General features: G+C 41.8%; 2 protein-coding genes across 2 annotated transcripts in view; one reads left to right on the top strand and one right to left on the bottom strand.

Annotated features, from left to right (window-relative positions):
- si:ch211-57n23.4 (immunoglobulin superfamily DCC subclass member 3) overlaps positions 1-5,684 on the top strand; it is a 24,559-nt gene extending 18,875 nt beyond the window's left edge. Inside the window, exons 8-14 of the mRNA XM_068710543.1 lie at positions 169-419; positions 563-727; positions 1,462-1,650; positions 3,385-3,498; positions 4,006-4,132; positions 4,362-4,476; positions 5,610-5,684. Of these exons, the coding sequence (XP_068566644.1) occupies positions 169-419; positions 563-727; positions 1,462-1,650; positions 3,385-3,498; positions 4,006-4,132; positions 4,362-4,476; positions 5,610-5,684 (1,036 nt within the window). The remainder of the gene's footprint in view (positions 1-168; positions 420-562; positions 728-1,461; positions 1,651-3,384; positions 3,499-4,005; positions 4,133-4,361; positions 4,477-5,609) is intronic.
- A 5,548-nt stretch (positions 5,685-11,232) lies between these two features.
- LOC137872529 (gonadotropin-releasing hormone II receptor-like) lies at positions 11,233-17,078 on the bottom strand. Its single transcript, XM_068710774.1, has 4 exons — positions 16,844-17,078; positions 15,170-15,686; positions 13,343-13,544; positions 11,233-12,592 (listed from the first exon to the last, which is right to left on the bottom strand). The coding sequence occupies exons 2-4, from the start codon at positions 15,683-15,685 to the stop codon at positions 12,177-12,179; spliced, it is 1,134 nt and encodes a 377-aa protein (XP_068566875.1). The 5' UTR covers position 15,686; positions 16,844-17,078; the 3' UTR covers positions 11,233-12,176.
- Between the last annotated feature and the right edge of the window lie 7,277 nt (positions 17,079-24,355).

Below are 24,355 nucleotides of genomic sequence, written 5' to 3'. Positions count from 1 at the left end.
TAGTAGTGGCAGTAGTACAAGTGGTAGTAGTATTAGTAGTAGTAGAGCAGGTGAAGTTGCAGCAGTAGTATTAGGTTTAGTTGTACTAACGAATGTGTTTCCATACACTCCCTGTACTGATGTGACGAGCGGTGCCATTGATGCAGCTGTGTGTTGTTATCTGTGCAGCACTCTGGCTCTGACCCGTATCAGCTCAGAGGACGAGGCCATCTACCAGTGCATCGCCGAGAACAGCGCCGGCACCAACCAAGCCAGCGCCCGTCTAGCCGTGGCCCAGGGTAAAGACCTGCCCGCCGCCCCCCAGGGCCTCACGGCCAGCGCGCTGTCCACCAACGCCCTGCAGGTCACGTGGAGCCAGCCGCCGGCCACCGTCACCGACAGCATCATCGGATACGTGCTGCACATCCGCAAGATCGGAGGTCTGCACACACACACACACACACACACACAGCAAGACTCTACTAGAAAGATACCATCTGTACTTCAAATGCAAATAGTCGTAATAATGACTAAATTTATATGCCTGTGTGTGTTTGTGTGTGTTTGTGTGTGTGTGATTCAGAGCCTGACAGTGTGGAGCTGCAGGAAGCCATCAGTAAAGATACCTTCCAGCATGACGTGACCAACCTGGAGCCAGCCACCACCTACTCCCTCTACCTGAAGGCTTACTCTCCTCTGGGAGCCAGCCAGCAGTCCCACACCGTGGTGACTACAACACTAGGGGGCGGTAAGAGCATGAAACACCGGAGGAACCATTGGGGGGGGGGTTCATTCCTGCTCTGCTTCCTTATTCACGTTGGTTATTCCCTTCTACACCACGGTGAATCATATTGGTCATAATCCAAAAAGATGAGAGAGAAGAGAAGATCAGTGAGAATAATATAAGATTCCAAAGTCCAGTATTAGACATTAGAGAAGCTGGAGAGGTCACGTTGAAAACAAAAGAATCTAAATACAAGACAACTGAAATATCCCGAGATGCTCCGCAGTACATGTTTGCACAGATGACTCATGCGTCACATGACGCTGTGGGGCAGTCAAATGAGTCACAGTGCATCAATGCAAATTTCCCTCAGCACAAAACGTACACAACATTACAATACATTACATTTTTATGAAGAAAAGATGTGTGCTTAAGAGGTGTAAAAACATCTTTCAATCAAACCAAGTGGTGTACACTATATCATTTGTGAGTTCCATCTGATGTTTAAAGAGCACATTATGTAACCAGAGAGCCAATAAAATGAAGACAAATCAGCAGCTTCCATACATAAATAATACATTTAGTGCAAGTTTATGAGTCTATTTATGCAATAACATCGCTAAATTGTAAATTAAAATTGCTGTGGTGTAAAATAAGAAATGCCATCCGTCAATAGGTTCCTTCATAAGTTTTATTCGATCCGCGCTCAACCAAACCTCGTCTACATCAGCTCGTCTCTTTCTGTCTCCGCTCTCCAGTGCCGACCCCCCCCACCTTCTTCACCAAAGTGGTGAACTCCAGCGCCGTGCAGGTGCTCTGGGAGCTCCCCAGTAAGGCCGGCAAGGCTGAGGGCTTCAGGCTGTCCTACCGCAGGGTCCCCCAGGCCGCCTTCCAGAGGCCCATCCAGCTGCCCTCTCACATCAATGCCCACACCATCGCTAAGCTGGGTGAGTCTGTGTGTGTGTGTGTGTGTGTGTGTGTGTGTGTGTGTGTGTGTGTGTGTGCCTCAGGAGCTAAGAGGATAGTGACACCTCCCGGCTCAATGCCTGTAACCATAACAACACACTTGTCTTCCCGACCTACAAAACAAAATGATTGAATTGGAAAAGGAGACGTCAGCTGCACAGTGCCTTCTCCTGTTTCAACTTAAAACAAATCACTTAACCCTGGTGTGGGTGGTGTGTGTAGTGTGTGCATAATCAACAGTCATATTCCTCTGTAGAGTTTTCTTTTGCAATTGGACATTTATTACCTAAAGGTCACATATATGTAATGCATTGTAATCTCCTTTTAACACTGTGTAATCACAATTAGAAGCACTCATAAATATTGATTAATGCATTATAAAGCATATTATAATGAGCATCATGACATACGTGGTCATTGTTTGCTTTAAGTAAAGTGAAAAATATGAAATATATTAAATCTATGCTATCTATAAGAATAATCCACAACAAGCTGTACAAATACTTTTTACTTTACTAATGACTTAGTTAGTAAAAAACGTAGTAACTTATAATTACATTATAATGCATTGTTAAAGATATTAAATGTATTACATATGGGTGACCAGCAATGAAGAACTATTATGATATTTGGTGTTTATAATGTGTTATGATTATAGTTACAAATCATTATGAATATTCATGAGTCCTTATAACTATAATTATACAGTACTTGAAGTAAGAATATACTCTATATAAAAGTATGTTTGTATTGCATTATTGATATGGGCGTCATAGAATGTGTTACCCTAAATGTATTTAACGGTGGAATTATGTGTTCAACAATAAATGAATAATATAATGCTTTGGTTTGAGTCGGAGCAACACAGCTTACTGTCTCAAAACTTAACAGTTATTAGTAATTAGTGGCAAAGACATCGCTTTTCCAAAACAATCTTTCCAACTTCTGAGGACACCATTAGGAACTACAGACATGGAAAATAAAGTGTGAGCACTTTAGCATAATGGTGCATCACAAGTTGATCTTATTTCTTAAAGTGAACTCAATGAAGTGAAAAGAAGTCATGACCATGAGAACATGCCTCCCTGTTGAATACTAGAAGGTTATTGACAGACCGGAGCCTACAGAGTCTGTCTATTATCAGTCAACAGAAGTGCTGTCAATCACAATCATGTTCCATGTGTCACATGACTCTTACCTCTCGAGTTCATCATCTAACAGCGCTGGGTGTGATTGCAGTTAGAAGCGTGGCCCCATGGCTCCACGTCACATCACGGATCAGTCGCAACGGGCAGCGCATCGATGCCGATGACCATTTACTGCAGAACGGGTGGCGCCGCTGATTGAGCCAGTTGCATTCACAGCATGAGCTACAATCACCAGCGGCCTGAAAGGGTTCTCTTGACACGAGATAAGGAGCTCGTAGGATCCAGAAAGCCAAGAGCACAGGACCCGCAGGGTTAGACGTAACACAGGAGCAGAAGACGTGACGTGTAAAACAGACGCCGTCTTTGGTCGGATTGGCACATTGCTTAATTCAAAGTGAGATTCAAATGAAATACAGTAGATGATTTAATAATGGTCAGCAGCTAATCCAATATTCTCACTGATCTTTAGGATGTGCATTACCAATACAACGGCCACTGTGTAGGTTTGTAAGGTAGCTCCTCTGACGTGCCTCATGTTTAAGACACGAATCATTCCCTCTGTTTCAGAACCCGGTGCAGTGTATGAAGTCAAGCTGGTGGCCTACAACGGCAACGGGGAGAGCGACTGCTCCAAGAGATTGGTGTCGCTGGCAGAGGACGGCGTGAGTGACCAAGCCACTGGTGAGTGTGATCGCAGACCGGGTCCTCTGACCACACCTGAAGGCTGTGGAAGAGAGCAAACATGCGCACTAATTCACAACCTAAACACCTTCATTATTAATATTAATGGACTTCACCATCCTTAATGAATATCTCAATCTCTATTTTACTTAATATATCATTAGATGCATAGGCCTACAAGAGATGAGTCAACAAATGTCTAATATTCCAAATTAATAATACACGATTGGACAGTCTATATCAAAAGAAAATGGGAGAGCGAATCAGACGAGACGTAAAAGTCAGAACACTCGAGCTGCGAGTGAGAGTTCTGTTGGAAGAACATAATCTAATATTCCGGGTCTCCAAAGTAGAATTGTATGGATTGTCTGACCTTTGCCTTAAGACTATAATATCAGCAATATGACAAAAAATGGATCATTTCTGTGTGTGAAGTTTGTCTGAATCTCAGGCTTGTCCCCTCATGATGGAAGGACGTGCTTCATTAGTGCTGTGTTTGTGTTCCAGGAGGGAACAGTCTGTGTCAGTGCAGGGACGGAGAGGCCTCTCTAGGCAGCATCGTCATCGGCATCCATATAGGCACCGCCTGTATCATCTTCTGTGTTCTCTTCCTCATGTTTGGATACCGTCGCAGGTAAGTTCATCCCTTTTTTTTACCATGGATTTACACACTAGCGATCATCCTTGTTTAGTTGTTATCCAATGAGCTATGTATCGCGTTTACTGTCATATGCAAACCTGGACCAGGCGTCTTCATCGCTTCATTGCTTTTTGAAAATTCCGCACCTTCATGAATTGTTCTTCAGCGATGCTAAATGTAGAGTTATGCAGAATGTGTTCTCATAGCTGGAATCTGTTTGCAGTCTGTTTTGCAGTAAAGGGACTCAGGACAGCTGGTCCGTACCGAGAGACAACACGGGACACAACGGCGTCCTTAAAGATGGAGCAAACCGGCCCAGCGGGGAGTCAGCACCTCAGGTACTCACTTTTCAGCTTTTCAGCTTTATTCATTTATTAAGTTCACTTTCATCACACTTTCATGTATTTGTTTTAGTGTAGCGACTTGAAACAAAGTGTTGTATTTAAACATTATGCTCTAATGTCACTGGAAGACACAAATGGGCATCAATAAACTGCCAAAAAATTCTAAATTCATATTTATTTAAATCTTTTAATCAATTTCGGTCCTGATCACAACTACCCAATATAAATGAACCCTTCAAATGCCAGTTTGTTTACATAATGCCATTGCTATTTTTTATGAGAGAAAAAAAGAATGACTTCCTGTATACTAAATGTTTTTGATATATAGTATAGTGAATGATATGTGTCAATGATAAGCATAAACACTGATTTTGATACATTGCATAGAAAGATGCAGTCCTGATACAGCAACCAGGGAAATCGCATGCATTCGCCCCACAGGGCGAACACGAGAAAACGGCTCAACCCTGTCGGAAAATAGTGAAAAGTACATTACATTACAGTCATTTAGCAGGCGCTTTTATCCAAAGAGACTTACAATAAGTACAGTTCAGAAGCCAGGGCTCAGATTTACAGCCTGATATAACAGAACACATGATTTCATACTGTAATGGCCAAACAATTGTGGTTTTAATTGGTTTGGGACATTTTTGTCCTTAAGGGTCTGAGTGTCTGTATTTTGGCTACACAGTTTATTAGAGACTCATTATAGGAGCTACGGCTGAACTTCCAAAACTCGGGGTGGGGGGGGGGGGGGGGGGGGGGGGGGGGGGGAATTAAGTATGTCACAGCCAAAGTGATTGAAACATAAAAAATAAGAATGCCAAAAATGTCACTAGGGATGCATAAGGGTTCAAGCAAAATCTGAAAATCTCAGTAAGATATTGTTAAAGGAATAGGAATAGCTGAGAATAATAGAGCTGTATGGTAAGTGAAACTAGACCATTCACAGATGAATGGTACAATTGTTTAATAAATAACAGACGTAAATAACAGACGTGGTTAACTCCAGCGGTACTTTGGTGCGCCGCTTGCGTGTGTCATGAATAATGCCGTATTTCAATGATATCTGATTCCTCGTCTTTCTTCTCTCTTGTCTCCTCCTGTCCTGTCCTTGCTGTGAGCAGGTGGTCTGTCCAGCGCAGTACCAGGTTGTCATTGAGCAGCACTTGTCAGGTTTGCCTGGCACGGACACTGGCTAACACCGGTCAACATTATCAACACCCACATCCCCTGTCCTCCCCGCAGTCTGCTACTCACTTAGGAAACTCCAAGCCTCCCATCAATGAGCCCCTTCTGTGCCCTTTGACAGGTTTAGTCTGCCCAAAACCTGCTGCTAGACACCTGACAGTAGCCTCCATAAAGCTGTGACAGACTGCTTACAGAGCTAGGATACATCCTGGTCCTTTGCCACCCCACCCCATCCCTCACCCTACCTCAAACCAAAGCGTATTGCCTTTATTGCCTGTGCGCATGCACATGTGCATGTAGAAAAAGCCTTCACGAGAGCATCGCCACACCAGATGAGGTCCTGTCGTCTTCTTTGTGTGTGTACGCCACAAAACGGTCGTTGCTTTTCCAGCGGGAGTCTGTTCCATAACCAAAATATTATATTCCTCAGATCTCCGCTGGTAAGCTGACTTGTGAAGACGTGCACTATGGTCTTAAAACCACAAATGAAGCCATTTATAGTGACAGAACTCTTGACTTTGCCTTCAGTTCCTCTGCAATAAGAATGGGAAGAAACACAGTGGCCTTTGCAAACGCCTTATGAAGGTGATATGAAATGATTGTCTATCACCGTATGAGCCATTTAGAGGACAGGCATGCTTTACTCCGAAATCTGCACACCTCCAAAGAAAGCTACCTCAGTCTGACAGGAATGTCTGAGCCATAGTTGAGGCCAATTGTAGCCTGATTATGCTGCTTGTGCTAGCCTACCTCAACCAAAACATAGGGAAACCCTTTCCCTCGACCACTGCCAGTGTACTGTGCCAGTCACCATCCAGGCCAGTCCAGAGAGTGCTCACCGGGACCACAACCAGGGAAAGCAAAACCGTGGCAGAGCCTGAATCAAGCCTTACTGTTCCAGAGATCAACAAGAGCCTTAACAACCTCCTGTTCTGTTTCTGATCTGACATCAGAAGACACCAAGGAGACCTCCATTATGTGGCTATCCATGACTTTCAAACACCCACAAGTGTCCGTCTCCAAAGACAGAGGATATAGCTCATAGAAAAGATGGACTTCAGTGAGCGCTTCATGAGCCATTTTTCTTCCATGAAGTCCGTCAAAGAGAATAAGATCAAACAAACAGGATGCTCGTTTGATCCGCACAAACCTAATGGCACACCGACGTTAAGCCAAAACAGAGTGCTTGAGGCCATGCTGCCAGGTTAACGCTCCAGATTCTAAAGCGGCCACTCTGGGACCTCGATGGCTGAGTTGGTGGCGAAAGAAGTTTTGAGGTGATACTTGCCTGGACGCCCGGACGAGGCTCGCGTTTCAGCCGTCAGCCTATCCAAAAAGTTCTTGTAAGAAAACCGAGCTGAATGACACCCAAAGATGTAAACATTTTCATGGTTTTCTTTTTGTTTTCCTCAAACTTTTTTGTGGGGGATTGTTCCTGTTTGAAAGGGGTCGCCTGTGTGTAAAGTGCTTTAACTGAACCGAGCCAAAAAAAATTCCCATGATTTTATTATCAGTTTCTTTCTTTTTTCGTTTGGTCATTGCAGGTGCACCCTTCAACATGGAGCTGTTTATTTTTGTTGATCCTTACATTTAACTTTTAAAGAGTAACCAAATGAAGATGTCAGATATTTTGAAAGACTTTCTATGTCAATACGTGCTTTCTTTTTTAATTAAAGTAGTTGAATTCGTGCCAAATATTTAGCTATCTTAAAGAAATATGTAACCAAATACCTCTACATTTTTAACATTCAGAGTCTTTACCTTTACACTTCCTCATAACCAAAGCACAGCAACATGCTTGTGAGCGTGATTATAGATATATATGTGTGTGTGTGTGTGTGTGTGTGTGTGTGTGTGTGTGTGTGTGTGTGTGTGTATGTGTGTGTGTGAATGACTGCTAATAGGTGAACCGTGACGGCAGCAGCTTTGAGCAGAAACACAACTTTCTTTTAAAGTCCAGCTGAAATTTAATTCTAACATTGTTTGTCTTATAAGGAGAAATTTTTATTCTATATTTTTAGGCAGGACAACAGTTGGTTGGCATTAATACTTTTTATAAATCCATTCAAATGACTTCATTGTCATTGTATTGTAACATCACTGACACCGACTAACGGCTACTAAACAAGCACGGCACAAAAGGAGGCGTGTACTTTGATCGACAACACTTCTCCTTCCTTCCAGCGATAACTAATAACATCAAGACATTTTAAAACATTACATTTTTCACTGCAAAGCGGGATAGTTGATTGTGATTTCAGATGGACTTTAAAAAGGTTTCCCAACTTCGCCTCTTGCCTGAAGAAATGAATATATTATATATTATGTGCTGCCTCAGCGTTTCAAGCCCTCAAGGTTCACCTTTTCCCTGACGAGTGTTTTAGGTTTCCTCATAGAACGGTAGAACAACATACATTTCCTTTCTGACCCAACTGAAAGCTGTTAAACCAATGCGATACCAAAAAGTGTATTTGATATGGATGACCCAAGAAGTCATGTGTTTTTTGTAGTGCGACGTGTGTAGCGGTTAAACTAGTTTTTAAAATGGAACGCTTTTGTTGCTTCTGTTTGGAACCATCCATTCCTCTGCCTCTCTTCATTTGAGTCTTCTGTTCTTCCTGCTGTGCACAGGAAAAGTTGCCAAAGCAAATGTTTGCTTTTTTTTTTAAAAAAGTTTATTATTGTTATTATTATTATTAGATGGGATGACATTAATTATGATCATTTCAAATGTTTGCTTTTTTTGACATGTGGATGATATGAAAATGATTGTTAGGATTACCTTGTGACGGCCTTTGAGCAAGTGATGTGAGTTTTCCAGAGACGCTAAATTTACGGCTGGAAAGCCAAACTCATGTTCTGCCCTGAAGACCCTCAAGTAGAAGAGAAAGAACCACAAAAGAAGAAAAAAAAAAAAAGTAGGAAAGTAGAAACTGGCTGCTAGTATCAAGGAGAACCAATGCTTTAATGATTATAAGTGCTTCTCTGTTCTCCAAGTGTTCCGCTGGTGTGTTGTAGCCAACTGAAAACCTAAAGCTTTAACCTGTTATGACTGAGGTCCTGCCCAAAATGAAAAGGTTTGGAGGTGAAGGACCGACTGAAGACACACGCTGCAGCTGGAAAACAGAGACCAAGCTGTGGCTTGGAAGGCTTTCACACCACATTTATTTCACATTCACACAAAAATGGTGTCAGTTCTTGCAAATGACAAAAAAAAAAAAAAAAACCCTCACAGCTTATGTTTTATCTACCGAGGTTAGTCTGTCTAAAATGACACAATGTCAACTTTGAAAGAAGAAACCGCAACTTGTTTACCATTGCAAATTACTAAATTCATTCATGAGGGATAAAACACACATTGGCTTCATGCGTTACACATTTGCTGCTAATCTTATATTGGCCTGTTATGACTTATTTCACTATGTTGGAGCATTTTGTCCGGTAATAACCACTGTGTTCAGCAGAAGTCGCATAGGCTCACTTTAAAATATTCAAAAGTTATACTTGTAAAACTCAACAACAGTTGTACTTCCTACTGTGGTTGAACAACCCCAATGACCACGAGGACCACGAGGGAAAAAGTTGTTGTTTTTTTTATTAGTTTGAACTGACCCTTTAATGGTATTTATTTATTTATTTAGCCTGAGAGCTAAACTAAGAACATCTTCAAATTGTGACGGTAATAACAAGACGACACTACTATGACAAATTACATATTCGCTGTCAGTTAATATCTTAGTGTTACTCGGTGTCCAATAGCTACACTCTTCTTTGAAGCAGGTTGTTTCTGTTGATAGCTACATATAGAGCACATGACTTATTAAAACTGTATTCTCATTCCTTCCAAACAGCTTGGTCTCTGTGTGACTGCACACTGCTCTACCTGAATGTCTGGACTTAACTCTGAACTTTTCTCCTTCCTAGATCACATTCCAACATGCCTAAAACCAAATAAAGAAACATTTTTGAATTTAAGTTTGTCTTATCTAATTGTCTTTTGTTAGCATTCAATAGATTAGCTCAGTTAGCAGAGTGACAGACTATATGTCTTAAAAGAGGTTGTTAAAGAGCTCACCGAATGGTTATCCTTGTAATGTATCGGTTATGGTACTTTTGTCACTATTAGCACTCTTTTGACCCTTGACTCCTGCCATGGTAAGTTGAAAAGTGACTTTGAGCAAAGAAATATATATTGTATATATTTGATTGCCATCATGACTTAAATGCAGTTAAATGCGTTCTAATTTAATATTTGTTGTCATCCTAAAAAGAAAGGAAAATGTGTAATACATACATATTAGATTCTAATAAGTCACTTTGAGGGTCAGATAAATGCAAGTAACACAAAGACGTAGTTTTCTGCTCTGGACTTATTAAAGTCCAAAACATTGGAAATTCATTTTCAACATTGGGAACTTCTATATCTCTTGCTGACTCTTTTTGACCCTTCCTGGTGGATGCTGTGTGTTCTTATCCAACAATTCTGTGTCACTGATGTAGAGTTCCCCACCGCTGTCACATGTCGTGACGATGTCATACACCACTCCGGTCCTCCTCTCAGGGTGGGGCTCCTGTCAGACTGCAGCAGCAGAGATCTTAAGATGATGTAGGATAGTTTGTGTTAAGTGCTGAGTCCTTGTGACTCAAAGACTCGGGCTGGATAATCTTACTCTCCAAACACAGTGGAGAGTCCAACTGGGGACTGGGTGGTCCCTGCTGTGTTAGCAGTGTCCCTCCTGGTCTCGTCGGGTCAGGATTCTCATCATCTACTCGTTGACCTCTGGTTCCGAGAAGTGTAGCCAATGCAGAAGCCTTAAACTTGTGTTACATCCTCAGTAATGAGTTTATGGTCTCAATCTCTAGTTTCTTCAATACAACATGATGTTCATTTAGTACTTTATGGTCTATTTAGAGGCAAACAGACCATAAAGCAGGGTATGCTTTAGGGCGGGGCTACACAGTGATTGACAGGTCTCTACCACGGAATTCTCCAGTTTGGGTATTGTTCTTGTTTTCATCTTCGAGCGTTAACCCTTCACAGTGTGTTCAGATTGTGGAAGTTAATTGTAAACTTTTGGTCACCAGAGATGTCTTTTTCGTGTCAGTTCTGGTTCCAAAAAACCAAGATGGCGAGGACCAAAAACATGATGGCAAAGGCCAAAATGCCGAACTCAAGGCTCACAACCGGCAGTCCACAAAGTTATGGGTGACGTCATGATGACTACGCCCACTTATTACATACATGGTCTATGGACCAAACACTGCATATATATTCTCTGAAAGGAAAAGAAATATATCAGAAATAAGTTTCTCCCCTGGTCTGACCCTTTAACCGTCATTTCCTTGTTATCGAGTTCCACAGAGAAGCGAGAAGCGAGATGTTTTTGTGGAACAGAGACAGCGAGTGGGACGATCGGACTACCTAAGCCGGCTCAGGAGAGTCGGTCAGCACTGCGGTTGGTCCTCTTTTTGATATGTATACTGGTCTCACCAGTAAGTTAAACCCTCAATTCCATAAATAACTCCAGTCGAGGCCGATGACTCTTTTTGAAGGTTTACTGAATTAAAGTGTGAAACTAAACAAAGGTACAATCATTATGTAAATGTTGGGAAAGAGGTGATGCATGTATTGAATACCAGTCAACAACGGAATGGAAATTAGCATACTTGTCGGGAATCTGGTGCTCGGAAACACTACCAGTTTCAGCCACATGGACGGCAAAAACCGAAACACATTGACAGTTCCTTGTAGTACCTTTAAGTAACAGAAGTACAGTAGAATAAGTAGACGTCAACTTCAGGTCTCACACGGGACACCAGCAACAGTCTCCTGGGTGAAAGCCCTGTTTGTTTGACCGATTCATCCCCAGGATCCATCAGATCTCTTTACTGATGAAGCTCTGAACTAGTAAGTGGACCTTTGAGTTTAGATTATTTAGTCACACATTAAGTTATATAGTGTAAGGACTCATGCTGTACTAATTCCTGGTCCAAACATGCCGATTTCATGCAAGTTAAATATAGTCCATAAAACCAAATATCATGACTGATTCATTCAGGCTGCTCACCAATTTTGTGACTGATTTTGGAAGCGAACCGCAACCACCCCTTCATACGCCATCATTCACCCAAAACACACATATTCTGAAAGAATTGTTCACTGCATCTGTCACCATATAGAGTGGTGAACATAGAGTAAATAGACATACACACAACCATGTATCAACATTTAGAAATGTTGCAAAAATATTCAGAACCCTGATGTAACAGAAATACTGTCCAGAAGACTTTTTGGAGTATATATTAGATTAATATTTTACATTACACATTTTTTTGCACAAATGTTAATGTTGCTAAAGTCACATCCAGGACATTGTTGCATACAAATAGCACATATGTTGATATGCATACATGTCAACAGCTTATTTCTTGCTGACAGACAACAGGTCTGAAGAAAAGCCAAAGTTGTTCCGCTTCCCCCGTGGATTAGCGTTCGGCACTGTTTAACTCGGGTTCCCACTGTGCTGGTTTGAGCTCAGATCAGACTCCATCTCCACGGCGGCTCCAGCTCTCCGTCCTGACAGGCGATCCACAGAGCTGGGCGAGGCATTGTTGATTTGTGGACCACGGCAGCACGCCACCACGTCAGCGATGTCGGCCCGGAAAGACGGCGTGTAGAAACTGTAGATGACCGGGTCACAGCATGTGTTCAGGTTGCCAAAGACAAACAGTATGTGGTGCACATACTCGGGCGTGTGCTGGATAATGGCCGGTTGGAACCAGTACCAGATCCCCAGGAGGTAGTAGGGAGTCCAACAGATGACAAAGGAGCTGACAATCACAATGGTCATCTTGAGGGTCTTAATCCGGGCTTTGGGTATGCTGTCTGTTCCGCTGCGTCTCAGGCAGTGCTCACCATCTGCACAAACCAAAACATGAGCAAAAAGTCACATATGAGAAAGCACACATTCCATACATGTAAGCAAATAGGTAATCACCGCCTTCTCATCTTAATGTTGAGATGGGGCTTCTCTGTGTCAGGGGTTGGGAGGGATCCACTGTTGACTGCAATAGTGGCTTTAAAGCTTGTGCTTGAGTTTTATTTCTCATAAAAGTCTCATAAAATCACATAAACAGTAAAGTGGCCGTTTATCTGGGACAGGGACTATTACCAGTCCGCATCTGAGAGATGCTGCATATCAGAGCATGACTGTCATGACTGCGACACGTAAACAATAATCAGACAAGAGGAGAAAAGTCAAACAGTCAAACAATAATGACAGTGAGTGCATCAAGCAATATTAAGATATTTAAATGAAACAGTCTGACATTTGTTATAGAATGAACAGCAGAATAAAGCATCACTAAGGCAGCCAACACAGAGATTTAAAAACAATAGAAACTCCACAAACATACATCTCGCTTTGAATGGGTGGTGAAATATATCAAGTTAAATGTAACCTTATTTTGATCTATGCTGCGATACAATGATGCTGACCTTACTAAAATAACCCATAATGATTTCATTCATGAGACTGTCGCAAAGCAAAATACTTCAGATTTTAAAAACTCAAAGCAAAAGTACATACAAAATGAATTTGTGGCATGGATGAGACTAAGTGTAATTCTTCCCCAGTTAGACCTCCATGTTTTTTTGCGGGTCACACACCTTTTCCCTTGTGCATTTGCCCGTTGATCTTGGTAAGGATGCGGGTGTAGCAGAAAGTCATCACAAGTAGTGGGAAGACATACAGCGTCACAAAGTGGAACATGTTGTATGCCGTCTTCTGCCAGAGATACCGGAAACTTCCATGGGTGACACACTGGGTGAAGTCCACTCCATCGGCTTTAATGGCCCGAAAGATGAACAGCTGGAGATGAAGAGAGTGTGAATAGATGAGGAACAGAAAAAAAAAAGTTAGTAACTTTGTGGTGGCCTCATGCATTGACGACAGAGCTGAACTACTGTGTCAAAGAAGGCCACTCAAATAAATGTTCTACACAACAGCGTGGGGAAGAGTGTCGGATCGGAACCGGAGCCGATACGGTAAGGACTCCGCCTTGGTAGATGTGGGGCGCTGGCTCCACCAGGTGAGCTGCTGGGGCAAGTGTTACTGCCCAGACAACCGTTACTGCCCAGACAACCCATCATTGAAAGGTAACAGGCAAAGACAGTATTAGATTCCAATTAAAACAGTAATTGCTCGTAACTTATAGGTATATAGAACAATTTCATGTTTTATATGTTGCTCGTTGTCAACATATCCTATGTGCAGACCTAAACTAATAATGAATGTATCCTGCTAACAGGAGGTGTGTGTGTGTGTGTGTGTGTGTGTGTGTGTGTGTGTGTGTATCAAGTCATGTATCAAGTATCATGTACAAAGAAAAGCCCCGGCAGGATGCTTCTACACAGCATTTCATCAAAAATGCCCTCAGAGCGCTTTCTTTTCCCTGTTTCTATTTCAACTATATCTTGATATCACCGCTCTAACCACCGTTTAATATGCTAGTACCGCCCCTTTGCTTTTTATCATCTTTTTGGGTACTATTTGCTTGTGGATATGGTTTTTTTTTCCCCTCATGAGCACCAACCGGAGGATGCTCGTCCTCATACTTTGTATGGATGAACTTGTCAAGCTGACAGCTGTAACTCAAGGAGGACGATCGGTCAGAGACAACGTGTGTGTGTGTGTGTGTGTGTGTGTGTGTGTGTGTGTGTGTGTGTGTGTGTGTCGATCAAACACACAACACGTTCCCACTTTCATCAGCGGGCCATAGGCTCAATCACCGCTGTGTTACCTCATTAGGCGACAGATAATGACTTAACAGACATTTGTTTAAATGAAAGTTATCCCAACCGTACAGCTGAACTGAAGATGCTCTATTCTTTCTCATGCTCCAAATACACATCTTAGAATGAAATCCTCCAGAACTGTCCTCATAGGAGTATGTCTATCAAGCTGGACCTGTACAAGGTGCAAAATAACCTGCCTCTCAACAGTTGCATGTTGGGATCGAGTTTTGTCACCAACAACTTCAACAGAAATAATAATAATAATAATACAGAATTCAGTAATCTGCCCAGATTACTAGTCTCAGAATTGTCTTTCCCTGCTGGCCAATCTATTTGTCATTGATCTACAAACCTTGAAAAAAACGTATTCTGCCCAGTTTTGATGTTACAACAAATCAGCTGTCAGATGACAACATTCTGGCTGCAACTTGAAAAATAGTCGTTGAGGAATCGCACACCATCTTATTAAGTTTTTAGTTGATTTCCGAGGTCATACACAGTGCATCTATGATGAATGTTGGTTGCATGAAACAATTTATGTATAAAGCCACATGATTTAAAAAGGGTCCAATCTGTGGTATTGTTCGATAGTCAGTACCTCATCCAGAATCCAATCTAGTGTTAATCATATGTGCTTAGACTCAGCACCAGCTGGTGAGAATGATTCAGGCCTAGAGTGTAACCTAGAACCTACTATACCTGTGGGGAGGCCAGCAGCAGGCTCAGAGTCCAGGCCACCAGCAGCATGCGTCTGTTCCTGAGCCCAGCATCGAGAGAATCCAGAGGATGAAGGATGGCCCGATAGCGGTCCAGACTTACTACCACTAGTATGAATGCTGCCGAGTGCATGGCAAAGAGCTTGAGGAAACACAGCAGCTTACACATGAAATCCCCTGCATACCACTGCACTGTAATATTCCACACGGCATCCAGTGGCATCACCACAAAGGTCATCACCAGATCAGCTGACGCCAAACTGGCGATGAGCGGACGGAGGTGCGCTGCCAGGCGATAACCCCGCCCCCAGCACACACTGATCAGGACCGACAGGTTACTGCCAGCGGCGAAGACAAACAGAACCAGGGTGGCTGCTACGCGGCAGCGGGCCGCCACTGTAAAGGATGGAGCCTCCCAGGGTCCAAGGGAGGGTGGAGCAGACGAGTTCAGCAGGGAGAAGGCAGGTGTGGAAACCCACACGGACAAGTTGCCTGTCATCCTGTGACAGAGGGAGAGAGCAACCATTATGCTGACCACAAAAAAAAAAAGCATAATGTTGATTCAAATCATCTCTTCAAATGCTCTGTTTTGATGGACAGGCACATTTTGATGGCAGTATTCAGGCAGAAACCAGTGATCTTATTCTAGGAAATGACCTGTCAACACAAACCATCCAGAGCTTCATCTGCTCATGTTGATATTGAGTAGACTTGGATGCTGTTTTTTTTTAGTTTGTTTGTTGAGCCAAATAGCAAATAGCTCTATTAATTACCATAACATATTACAATTGGTAAATACGGGTCCTTTTAGGAGGCGAGATGATTCCACTTCTCAGGATTGTTTTGGGGCTTTAGCTGGAGTGAACATCACATTACTTTTCAAATAATAACTGATAACATATTTAACAGCTGCATTATTCTGTTGTGGTATGAAAGATATGGTGAATTGAAAAAGTAGTCTATGTTGAACCAGATTTACTCCAGAAAGTCTTGAATTTCACTACCAGCTGTTGTATTCAGAACAAAGACTTGGATCGTTTAATGTCTAGACTTTGGTGTTTAGTGTAGTTATTGTCCACTTTTACATCTCACACCACGTGATGAGGCTTTCCTCTTATCTCACCAGCTTAACTCTGCTTCCTCTAGACATCTAATTCATGTCCTTTACATCAATAGAAAGTGTGTTTTGTACTGTTCTAATGTCTAAAAGCTTCAGAAAACAAATTTGCAATTAACCATTACAACGCCTCCAATGTTATCCGCACGAGTGGCGCCCTCTGTTGGTGGACCACTGCACCTCTGCATGTGTTGCTGCGCCAAACAGCTCGATCTTCTGCAACGTCCAGGTAACGTGCGTATCCCGACATGACAGGCATGTTGATAAACCCAAAACGGAACTCTTCGGTTCTCTTTAGTATGACGCTCCAAGCGGAGGCAGTCTCCTCTTTCTGACACTTTTGTTTCCATTCTCTCAGCCTCATATGTTAGACCGCATCACATCGGCATAGGGGAGGGGGGGGGGGGGGGGGGAGACGCGCCCTCATCCCCCACCGGCCTGCACACACTGACACTGACTTAAAACACACTAAAGCATATCTATCAGCACGCCGTGGTACTTTGAAGTACAAAGGTACAAGTAGCGGGATTGTGTTCCTACCTGGAGAGTGACGCTGTCGGTCTGCTGGTGGTCAGATGAAGAGAGAAGCAGAGCGGAGCTGTCCGACGTGCTGATGCATCACTTTTGCCTGCAGGCTCTTTGTCCTCCGGTTTCTCCCGCTCACTTTTACACCATCCGAGAAATCAACGATCAACCACATCACATGCTTTTATCGCGTCCTGCTGCTCGCTCCGTCAGCCCGCCCGCCCGCCTGCACGCACGCACGCACACACACGCACTCACACACGCGCGCACACTTCTGCAATGATGATTTTATACTGCGCGAAGAAGGAGCCGCCGGGATCAATACCGATTGGCTAATTGAGGCAGGTGACGTGCGGGGTGTTGCCGAGGTAGCCACCTTTGTGACAGAGAGACATCCTGGGGAATTTCCATTACATTATGGCCTCTTTTTGGAAATGTTAGGAGAGACGAGATGAATCAGAGACGCATGTTTGATTTGGATACAGTTTTCACGGCGCCTGCTCTCACTGACCTTAGTTACTGTCTTCTGGAATCCTGACTCTGTCCTTGTTACGTTTTGATTTGTCTACGTCAGACAAAACTGTCTCTATGAATGTGTTAACGTATGTATTAATAAATGCATATCTGCTTTGTGTCCTTTCCATTCGATAACCCGTGGGATATAACAGACAGAGCTCCGGATATTCCATCTTGTAACAAGATGAATTAGCACTCTAGGTAGATAAAAGATTCACAACTCAGCATGTGTATAACTAATGATATGAATTCCATTCCATGTTTTATGTGATTTCTTACCCGCAGGCCAAACATAGACTGGTGCATTATTTGATATGGACTGAGTGAGCTGATTTCACGCATGCCTTCATGTTCAACTGTGTTACAGGAGGACGTTTACATTGTCAGATGACATTTATGAGGCACCCTGAGTAAAGTCTGTGGGTTCAGCATCAGTGACGGTCCTCTGGAAAGACCTGCAGAGTGTTTTCAATCTATCACTACCAATACTGACTATTCAGAGTTTTGAAAGACTTTATTTGTGTTGATCAAATATTGGTTGATTAATATCCAAAAATAGTCAAAAACAGGCCAATCAATAACCAACACATCCATAATCCCATAAAGGCACTATGGCATCCCATGATCCAACTCACCATCCCCTGTGGTTACAGAAAGAACACATTTATTTTAAAGACACGACAAAGATTATAATTTTACTCTGCTTCATTAAATGATATATATATATTGGACACTATATATATATATATATATATATATATATATATATATATATAGTGTCCAACCCTGTCTCCTACAAAATTACATAAAATAAGGAAGATGAAAAATAGATTTTGACACAGGCCCCTGAACTTCAAGAAGAAGCAGGACACTGCGTAAAGGTCTTTGTCATAGCATGCTCTGACTCCCAAATTCAAAACAATGTCCACATAATGAACCTGGAGCTTTTTTTTAACAAACTGATACTGAGATTCTTTGGAATCATTGAGCCTGTTTTAAAATGAATGTAAAATGTACAGTAGGTACACTACATTGTGATATTATAAACCCTATATTCTCCCAGTCTCTGTCTCCCTGTGATTACTCTGTCAGCTGATTGGGGGCGTTCACTTTAAAGTAACACACCAGATTCTGCACAGGTTCCGAACTTTAAAAAGTCTTCTCCTCTCTGCTGCTGTCAGTTTTCCTTTCAGCTCTAAGCGGATGCGACCGTCCTCCACCCCAGTCACCTCCAGTCCGCATCACGCTCCTCCTTCATCATCTTCATCACCACTAGTGTCTGGACTCCAGGGGGATTGGGCTTTATCTGACCTCAGCATCACTTCTCCTCAGGTATCCTACTTCACGACGGAGTCCACCAATCGCCAAAGTCTTTGCACTATTCATCATTTATGCATGTATAATAAATGATTGGTAAATTCTAATGAAGTCCCTCCTGATTGAAATGCTAACTCTAAATAAATGACTCTATTGGCACACGTCCTGTCATGCCTGATTAGAATGTCCTGGTAGCAATATTAAAATCCCACAATGACCCATGCTCCCTCTCCCTCCCTACTCTGTCTCTGATTGGCTTACCCTGATATTCTTACCCTAACCCTAACTAATCTCACTCCTCAAACCTCAACCTAACTAACCAACCCAACCAACAACTCTCTCTCCTTTTAAATTTGTACCCAAACATTGAATTAAAACTGTCAGCAGCATTTAAATATCTTGTTGTTGTATGTTAGGTTGTGAGAACAGATATTTCAGCAGCACACTCAAGTTCTACAGACGTCCCACACTGTTCGAGTGATCGTGTTAACTGGTGACTTCAAGCCGAATGAGTCAATGGTTGGTCATGGTGAACTGACACGATAGCACAGCAGTGCATTCCCTGGGGCTTTCTGGCATCTGCAATATTTTTTATGAAGAAGCGTATGTTTTAATTGGTAGTTTTATGCTAAATCTGTTGGTTGAATATTAATGAAAGATATGAATAAGTGTTAGCAAGTCGGTTAGCCTATGGTAGCCACTCTCGGCTAAATTAGGGACCGTTCGTCATATTGGTTGAGCAAAACTGCCATGTGCAACGGTCCTGTGTTCACGTACCCCACAGTCACGTACCCCAACATTAGCTTACTGTTAACAAGCTAACTTTACGTAATCTGTAACTGGGAAAAGTTGACGTCTTCCCCATGGAGATATACATTTATTATTAACCCTAACATTAAATGATTTAACCCTAATGTTAACATTATTATGGTCTATTTGAGAACTTAGCAGTATCAGGTATAAGTCATAATCTAAGTTAATCTTTTTGTATCGATGATCAAAAAAAAAAAAGAAAGAAATTAAATACTTACAATTTGGCGTGAAGTCACCTGTAGGTTAAGATTAATTTAATGAACTATTTTTTAGGTTACAGTTTTACTAGCTTATCCACAAAGTGATGGGACCCAATGTTTCTGGTTTTAGGGGAGTTATATATATATGTTCATTTATTATCTTAATTCATTCTGTTATTTGTCATTGTTAATTGTTTGTAATTGTATTCATAGTGCTATTATGACGTCTGTCTTCACCTGTCAATGTATAGATTTTAGCTTGAACACTTCCACTTAAAAAACGTCTAAAGGTCCAGTGTGTCCAGTGCATTTAGGGCGATGCATCGGCAGAAATGGAATATAATATTAATAAGTATGTTTTTCTTTAGTGTATAATCAAATTAAAACATTTTAATTGTTGTGTTTTTTGTTACCTTAGAAAGATCTGTTTACATCTACATATGGAGCGAGTCCTCTTCTTGGAGACAAACCAAGCACTGGCTCTAGATAGGGCCATTCACATTTTTCATCAGCACACAGGAGAAGTTTCAGGTGGTTGTAATCTGCAATCTTGCCACAAGACGGCGTCAAATCTTATACAGTAGACCTTTAAGTGTTGCTAGCTTATAGTTGAAGCAAACTAAACAAAACTTTTTGATTCTACAATCAGGATGTAGTCGCATGAAAGGAACTCAACAGGTTGGTCTTGCTGTGTTTGGTCGAAATATTTATGCAAAAGAAGTGTGAAACGTAGCTGTGTAAGGGTGTGCGAGTGTAAAGTTGAAAAACCTGGAGAGACGACAGCTGTCAATTGTTGTTCTTTCTGTCATATCGGACGAGGTGAAGATCCATCAGACTGGAGCACAGCAGATCAGGAGTGTTCCCAAATCATTTCAAGAGCATCAAAGGTCTCAAACTCATGCTCCAGTTACACTCAGTCCACCTCGGATGACATCACGACAGTCATGGCGAGGCCGCTTCTGTTACTCAAACTATTTGACTTCGTCTGCAGCGGTGTGACGATGCAAAGTCGTCTCAAAGAATCGGAGGCACTGACAGCCTTGCCTTCATTTTTGAAAGCACTTTGTATATGAGTGTAAACAAGTTGAATTGATTGAACGCATTAACAGTTTTCTGCATCGCCTACCGACCTCAGTCAACGTGACGTCATGATGTTGGTGCTGCTGAGCGGAGTTAGCAGCGTTTCTACCTTGTTCCCTCCAAGGAACGTCAACAGAACTTTGCTGCGCCGTCTCTGCTCTCCTTGGACGATGTTGTCATCTTTGGTGTCGCTTGGGGAGAACGTCTCCATCGTATCTGATTGGTTGGTGTGGGCTAAGTTGACTGTCAACCTGGGTTGATATGAATTTGCCAAAGCAAATGTCACATACCATGGTAAAAGTGGATAAACAGGGGGAGGTGCGCCCGGTTTAGGCTCAAGTTGAGTCTATCCAACACTTTCCAGTTCCATACATCAACTGATGCGGTTTCTCGGTATTGTAAGTTACTGTTGGAGCTTTAGTTTGTTTTCTGACTTACTGTTCTTCAAAAGCTTCGAGGCACCAGGTTGCGGAGGATGAGAAGGGAGACTTGAGAAGTGGAAGACTTGGGTATACTCATTTCTATTCTACTTTTAGACCTCAGTTCTGTGCTGTTAGCAGAAATTGCAATCGAGATCAAAGCACAACCGTGCCCTCTTCTGGCAATCTTTGGAATCCCAGCCAAATCCATCCTATATGGTACCAAAGAGAAGGATATTATTGCCTTTACCACTCTTCTGGCACGTCGTAGAATACCTCTTGCTTGGAAATCTCCAAATTCACCATCCCAGTCTGCCAGGCTTAAGGATGTGATGTTTTTCTTAAGTCTTGAAAAAAATGAAATATGCATTTAGAGGCTGCAATGATCATTTCGCTAAGAAATGGTAACCTTTCATCTCGTATTTTCATAATTTATCAGTGTTGCCCGCTGAATGAGACACGTCTGATAATTTGTACTGATTTATCTGGTCCTCTGTTTTTCCCTTATCTGTCTGATTAACTGTAACTTAACTTAAATTAAACTTAACTATAGCCTTACAATACTGTACTACACAAACTTTATGTAAACGAACGTGTAGGCCTTATGTGTCTGTGTAGCCGAATAGTGCCCAACATGACCTTTTTTCTCATCGTGATGACTTTTGAGGATTCCTGGATCTGAAAATTACTGCAGTATTTGAGACTTTGGGGAAGTTGGTTTGATTCATTTAAACAGTGCATGCAAGCGTATTAATGCTAGAGATTTTGCTACTTCATGCTACGCAAACAATACACCATTACGAAAGCTGAGACTCCACAGATTCCAAAGGTGTAAGCCTTTTCACTCTTCGACCAAAAAAGAGAAAAATGAACTTCACTGTCTTAACTTTGCTGTATTGTGATTACAAGCTGTGTTCGAGGGCATATCAAGGCTGCCATTTGCTACTCCAATGCCTCTGTATTGTTTCTGGGTTGATACCACACGTCTCTATGCGTTTGCATGGCGCGGAGGATCATTTGTACAGGACCGGCCTCCAGCATCGAAGCGTCAGCTTTTCATGTGATAACACTGTGTATCCATCTAGTGGACGAATCGCATTACTACATTCATTCTACAGGCATTGAGCTTGCGCTCAGTCTAGAGTAGGGGTGTTCAACGTTTTTCAGACCAAGGACCCCCAAACTGATAGAGAGATGGAGCAGGCACCCCCTACTATATATATATATATACATATATATATATATATATATATATATATATATATATATATATATATTGTATAAAATTGTGTTTTGTATTAAACTGGGCCTGGTGCCATTTATAAACACACCTTGTTAGTGTGCATTCAATACTAAGCTATTCAAATAATACACAGGTTCATATCTTCATGTTTTTATTTTAAAGGTACAGTGAGTAGGGTGACCGTGCCACTGCCATTTATAAACACACCTTGTATGATAATCATGCATACAAGCTATTCAAATTTACATTTTTATTTTAAACATAAATGTGGAAACGAAAACGAGTGATGGCCTATTAGTGCCACTGCCATGCATAAACATGCCTGTTATCTTGCATACAATACTGAACTATTAAAATAATGGACAGATTCATGTTTGGGGGAAAAAATTTAAATGTCTAATCAACCAAAACATTTCGCGGACCCCCTAGGGGTCGCGGACCCCCTAGGGGTCGCGGACCCCCTGTTGAAGACCTCTGGTCTAGAGTAATCTACATCAGTGTTTTTCAACCTTCTCTGAGCCGCAGTACATTTTTTTACATTACAAAGATCCGGCGGCACACCAACAACCACAAAAGTTACAAAATGACACATTGTAGCATAATGCAGCATATATGCTAACAATTTAATGACAGGTCTCTCAACGTGTTGATCCTTACTCAGTGTGAAAGGAATATCGTGATATAAGGCTTTGGGCTGCAGCTGCATCATTTATTCTAAAAATCTACAGCTTAGTTAGGTGCAAATAAAAATCTTTAATTTATTCTGTGTTCCATCTTCATTTGCATATACCCAGTAACATATATACAGAATTTACATCTGCAGAAATCTCACCTTTCTTATGATACCAAGATTATTCAAACAGACCTAATATAGTTGAATGTGTTCAACTGATATCAGAATCAGAATTATTATTATTATTTATTGGCCATGCATGCATACGCATACATGCAATTTGACTCCGGTTTTCACATTGCTCTCAACGTACATACATGGAATATACAAATAAACAAGAGAAATATAAAAACAAGGACATTAAAGACAACAAGGTAGAACAAAGAAACTAAGCATGAAGATTTAACTATGTACAATATAAATATATATCAAACAATAAATATGAACATAAAGAACAACAACAATGACAATGGATTTGGGATAGTAGTGCAAATGCAGTATGTCTGATTAATTGTTGATGAGAGTTACGGCCAGCGGAAAGAAGCTGTTATTGAGGATCAATAGCATAAAATGACCACTATAATTAATACAGGATAAAATAGCGACACAAGTAATACTGTAGAGCTTTACTGTAAGCCGAGTTCAAACCTGTGAAGCCACTAGAGGGCTCAGTCTCTAATATGAACAGCTGCTACCAATAACATCTAACTTCATTCATTGTCTCCAGCCTGAAGCGAAGGTTGTTCAAATGTGTGTCTCCTGATGACTATTGTCTACCTGCAGGTCACACTGTGGTTTACCACAGTGTGGGGGAAAACACTGCTTTCCATTCCAAAAATAAGCTGTGGATGATTTTTGATCCTCGTGTAAACAGAGATGCCTTAAACCACATGACATGCACAGAAATATTAGAAGTCCCCCACACTCAAGATCTCTGCTGCGTGCCAGGAGAGCAAAGGGATCCCCGCAGCTGACCTACAGCAGGTGGAGCAAACTAAATAAGAAGTAAAGAATGGCCTACGTCAGGTACATGAGAAATCATTTCACTGTTCAATTTCAATATGCTAAGTAGGTCAGCAACTCCACCGACAATGGCTCTCTATTGTCTCTTCACAAGTGGCAACATCTACGGAAATCCAAATTGAACGTTTCATTCACGTCTCGAGACAAAGGTGTCCTTGTCAGTGTCTTGTAATGAGCCGCTACAACAGCCAAGATAACTGACGGTAGAGTTGTTGAGCCGTGTTCCAGTCGTTCGCTGTCTTT

The sequence above is a fragment of the Cebidichthys violaceus genome, unplaced genomic scaffold, assembly GCF_023349555.1.
Source record: "Cebidichthys violaceus isolate CVI_PGR_0920_01 unplaced genomic scaffold, fCebVio1.0.p SCAF_16, whole genome shotgun sequence".
Taxonomy (NCBI): domain Eukaryota; kingdom Metazoa; phylum Chordata; class Actinopteri; order Perciformes; family Stichaeidae; genus Cebidichthys; species Cebidichthys violaceus.
This window is presented reverse-complemented; position numbering and strand designations above follow the sequence as displayed.

Excerpts from the sequence above, each read along its gene's own strand:
- LOC137872529 (XM_068710774.1), bottom strand. The coding sequence starts at position 15,685 with ATGACAGGCAACTTGTCCGTGTGGGTTTCCACACCTGCCTTCTCCCTG. Across the intron at positions 13,545-15,169 it reads TGCTGCTGGCCTCCCCACAG|CTGTTCATCTTTCGGGCCAT; the intron begins GTATAGTAGGTT and ends CTTCATCTCCAG. Across the intron at positions 12,593-13,342 it reads GCAAATGCACAAGGGAAAAG|ATGGTGAGCACTGCCTGAGA; the intron begins GTGTGTGACCCG and ends TGGTTTGTGCAG.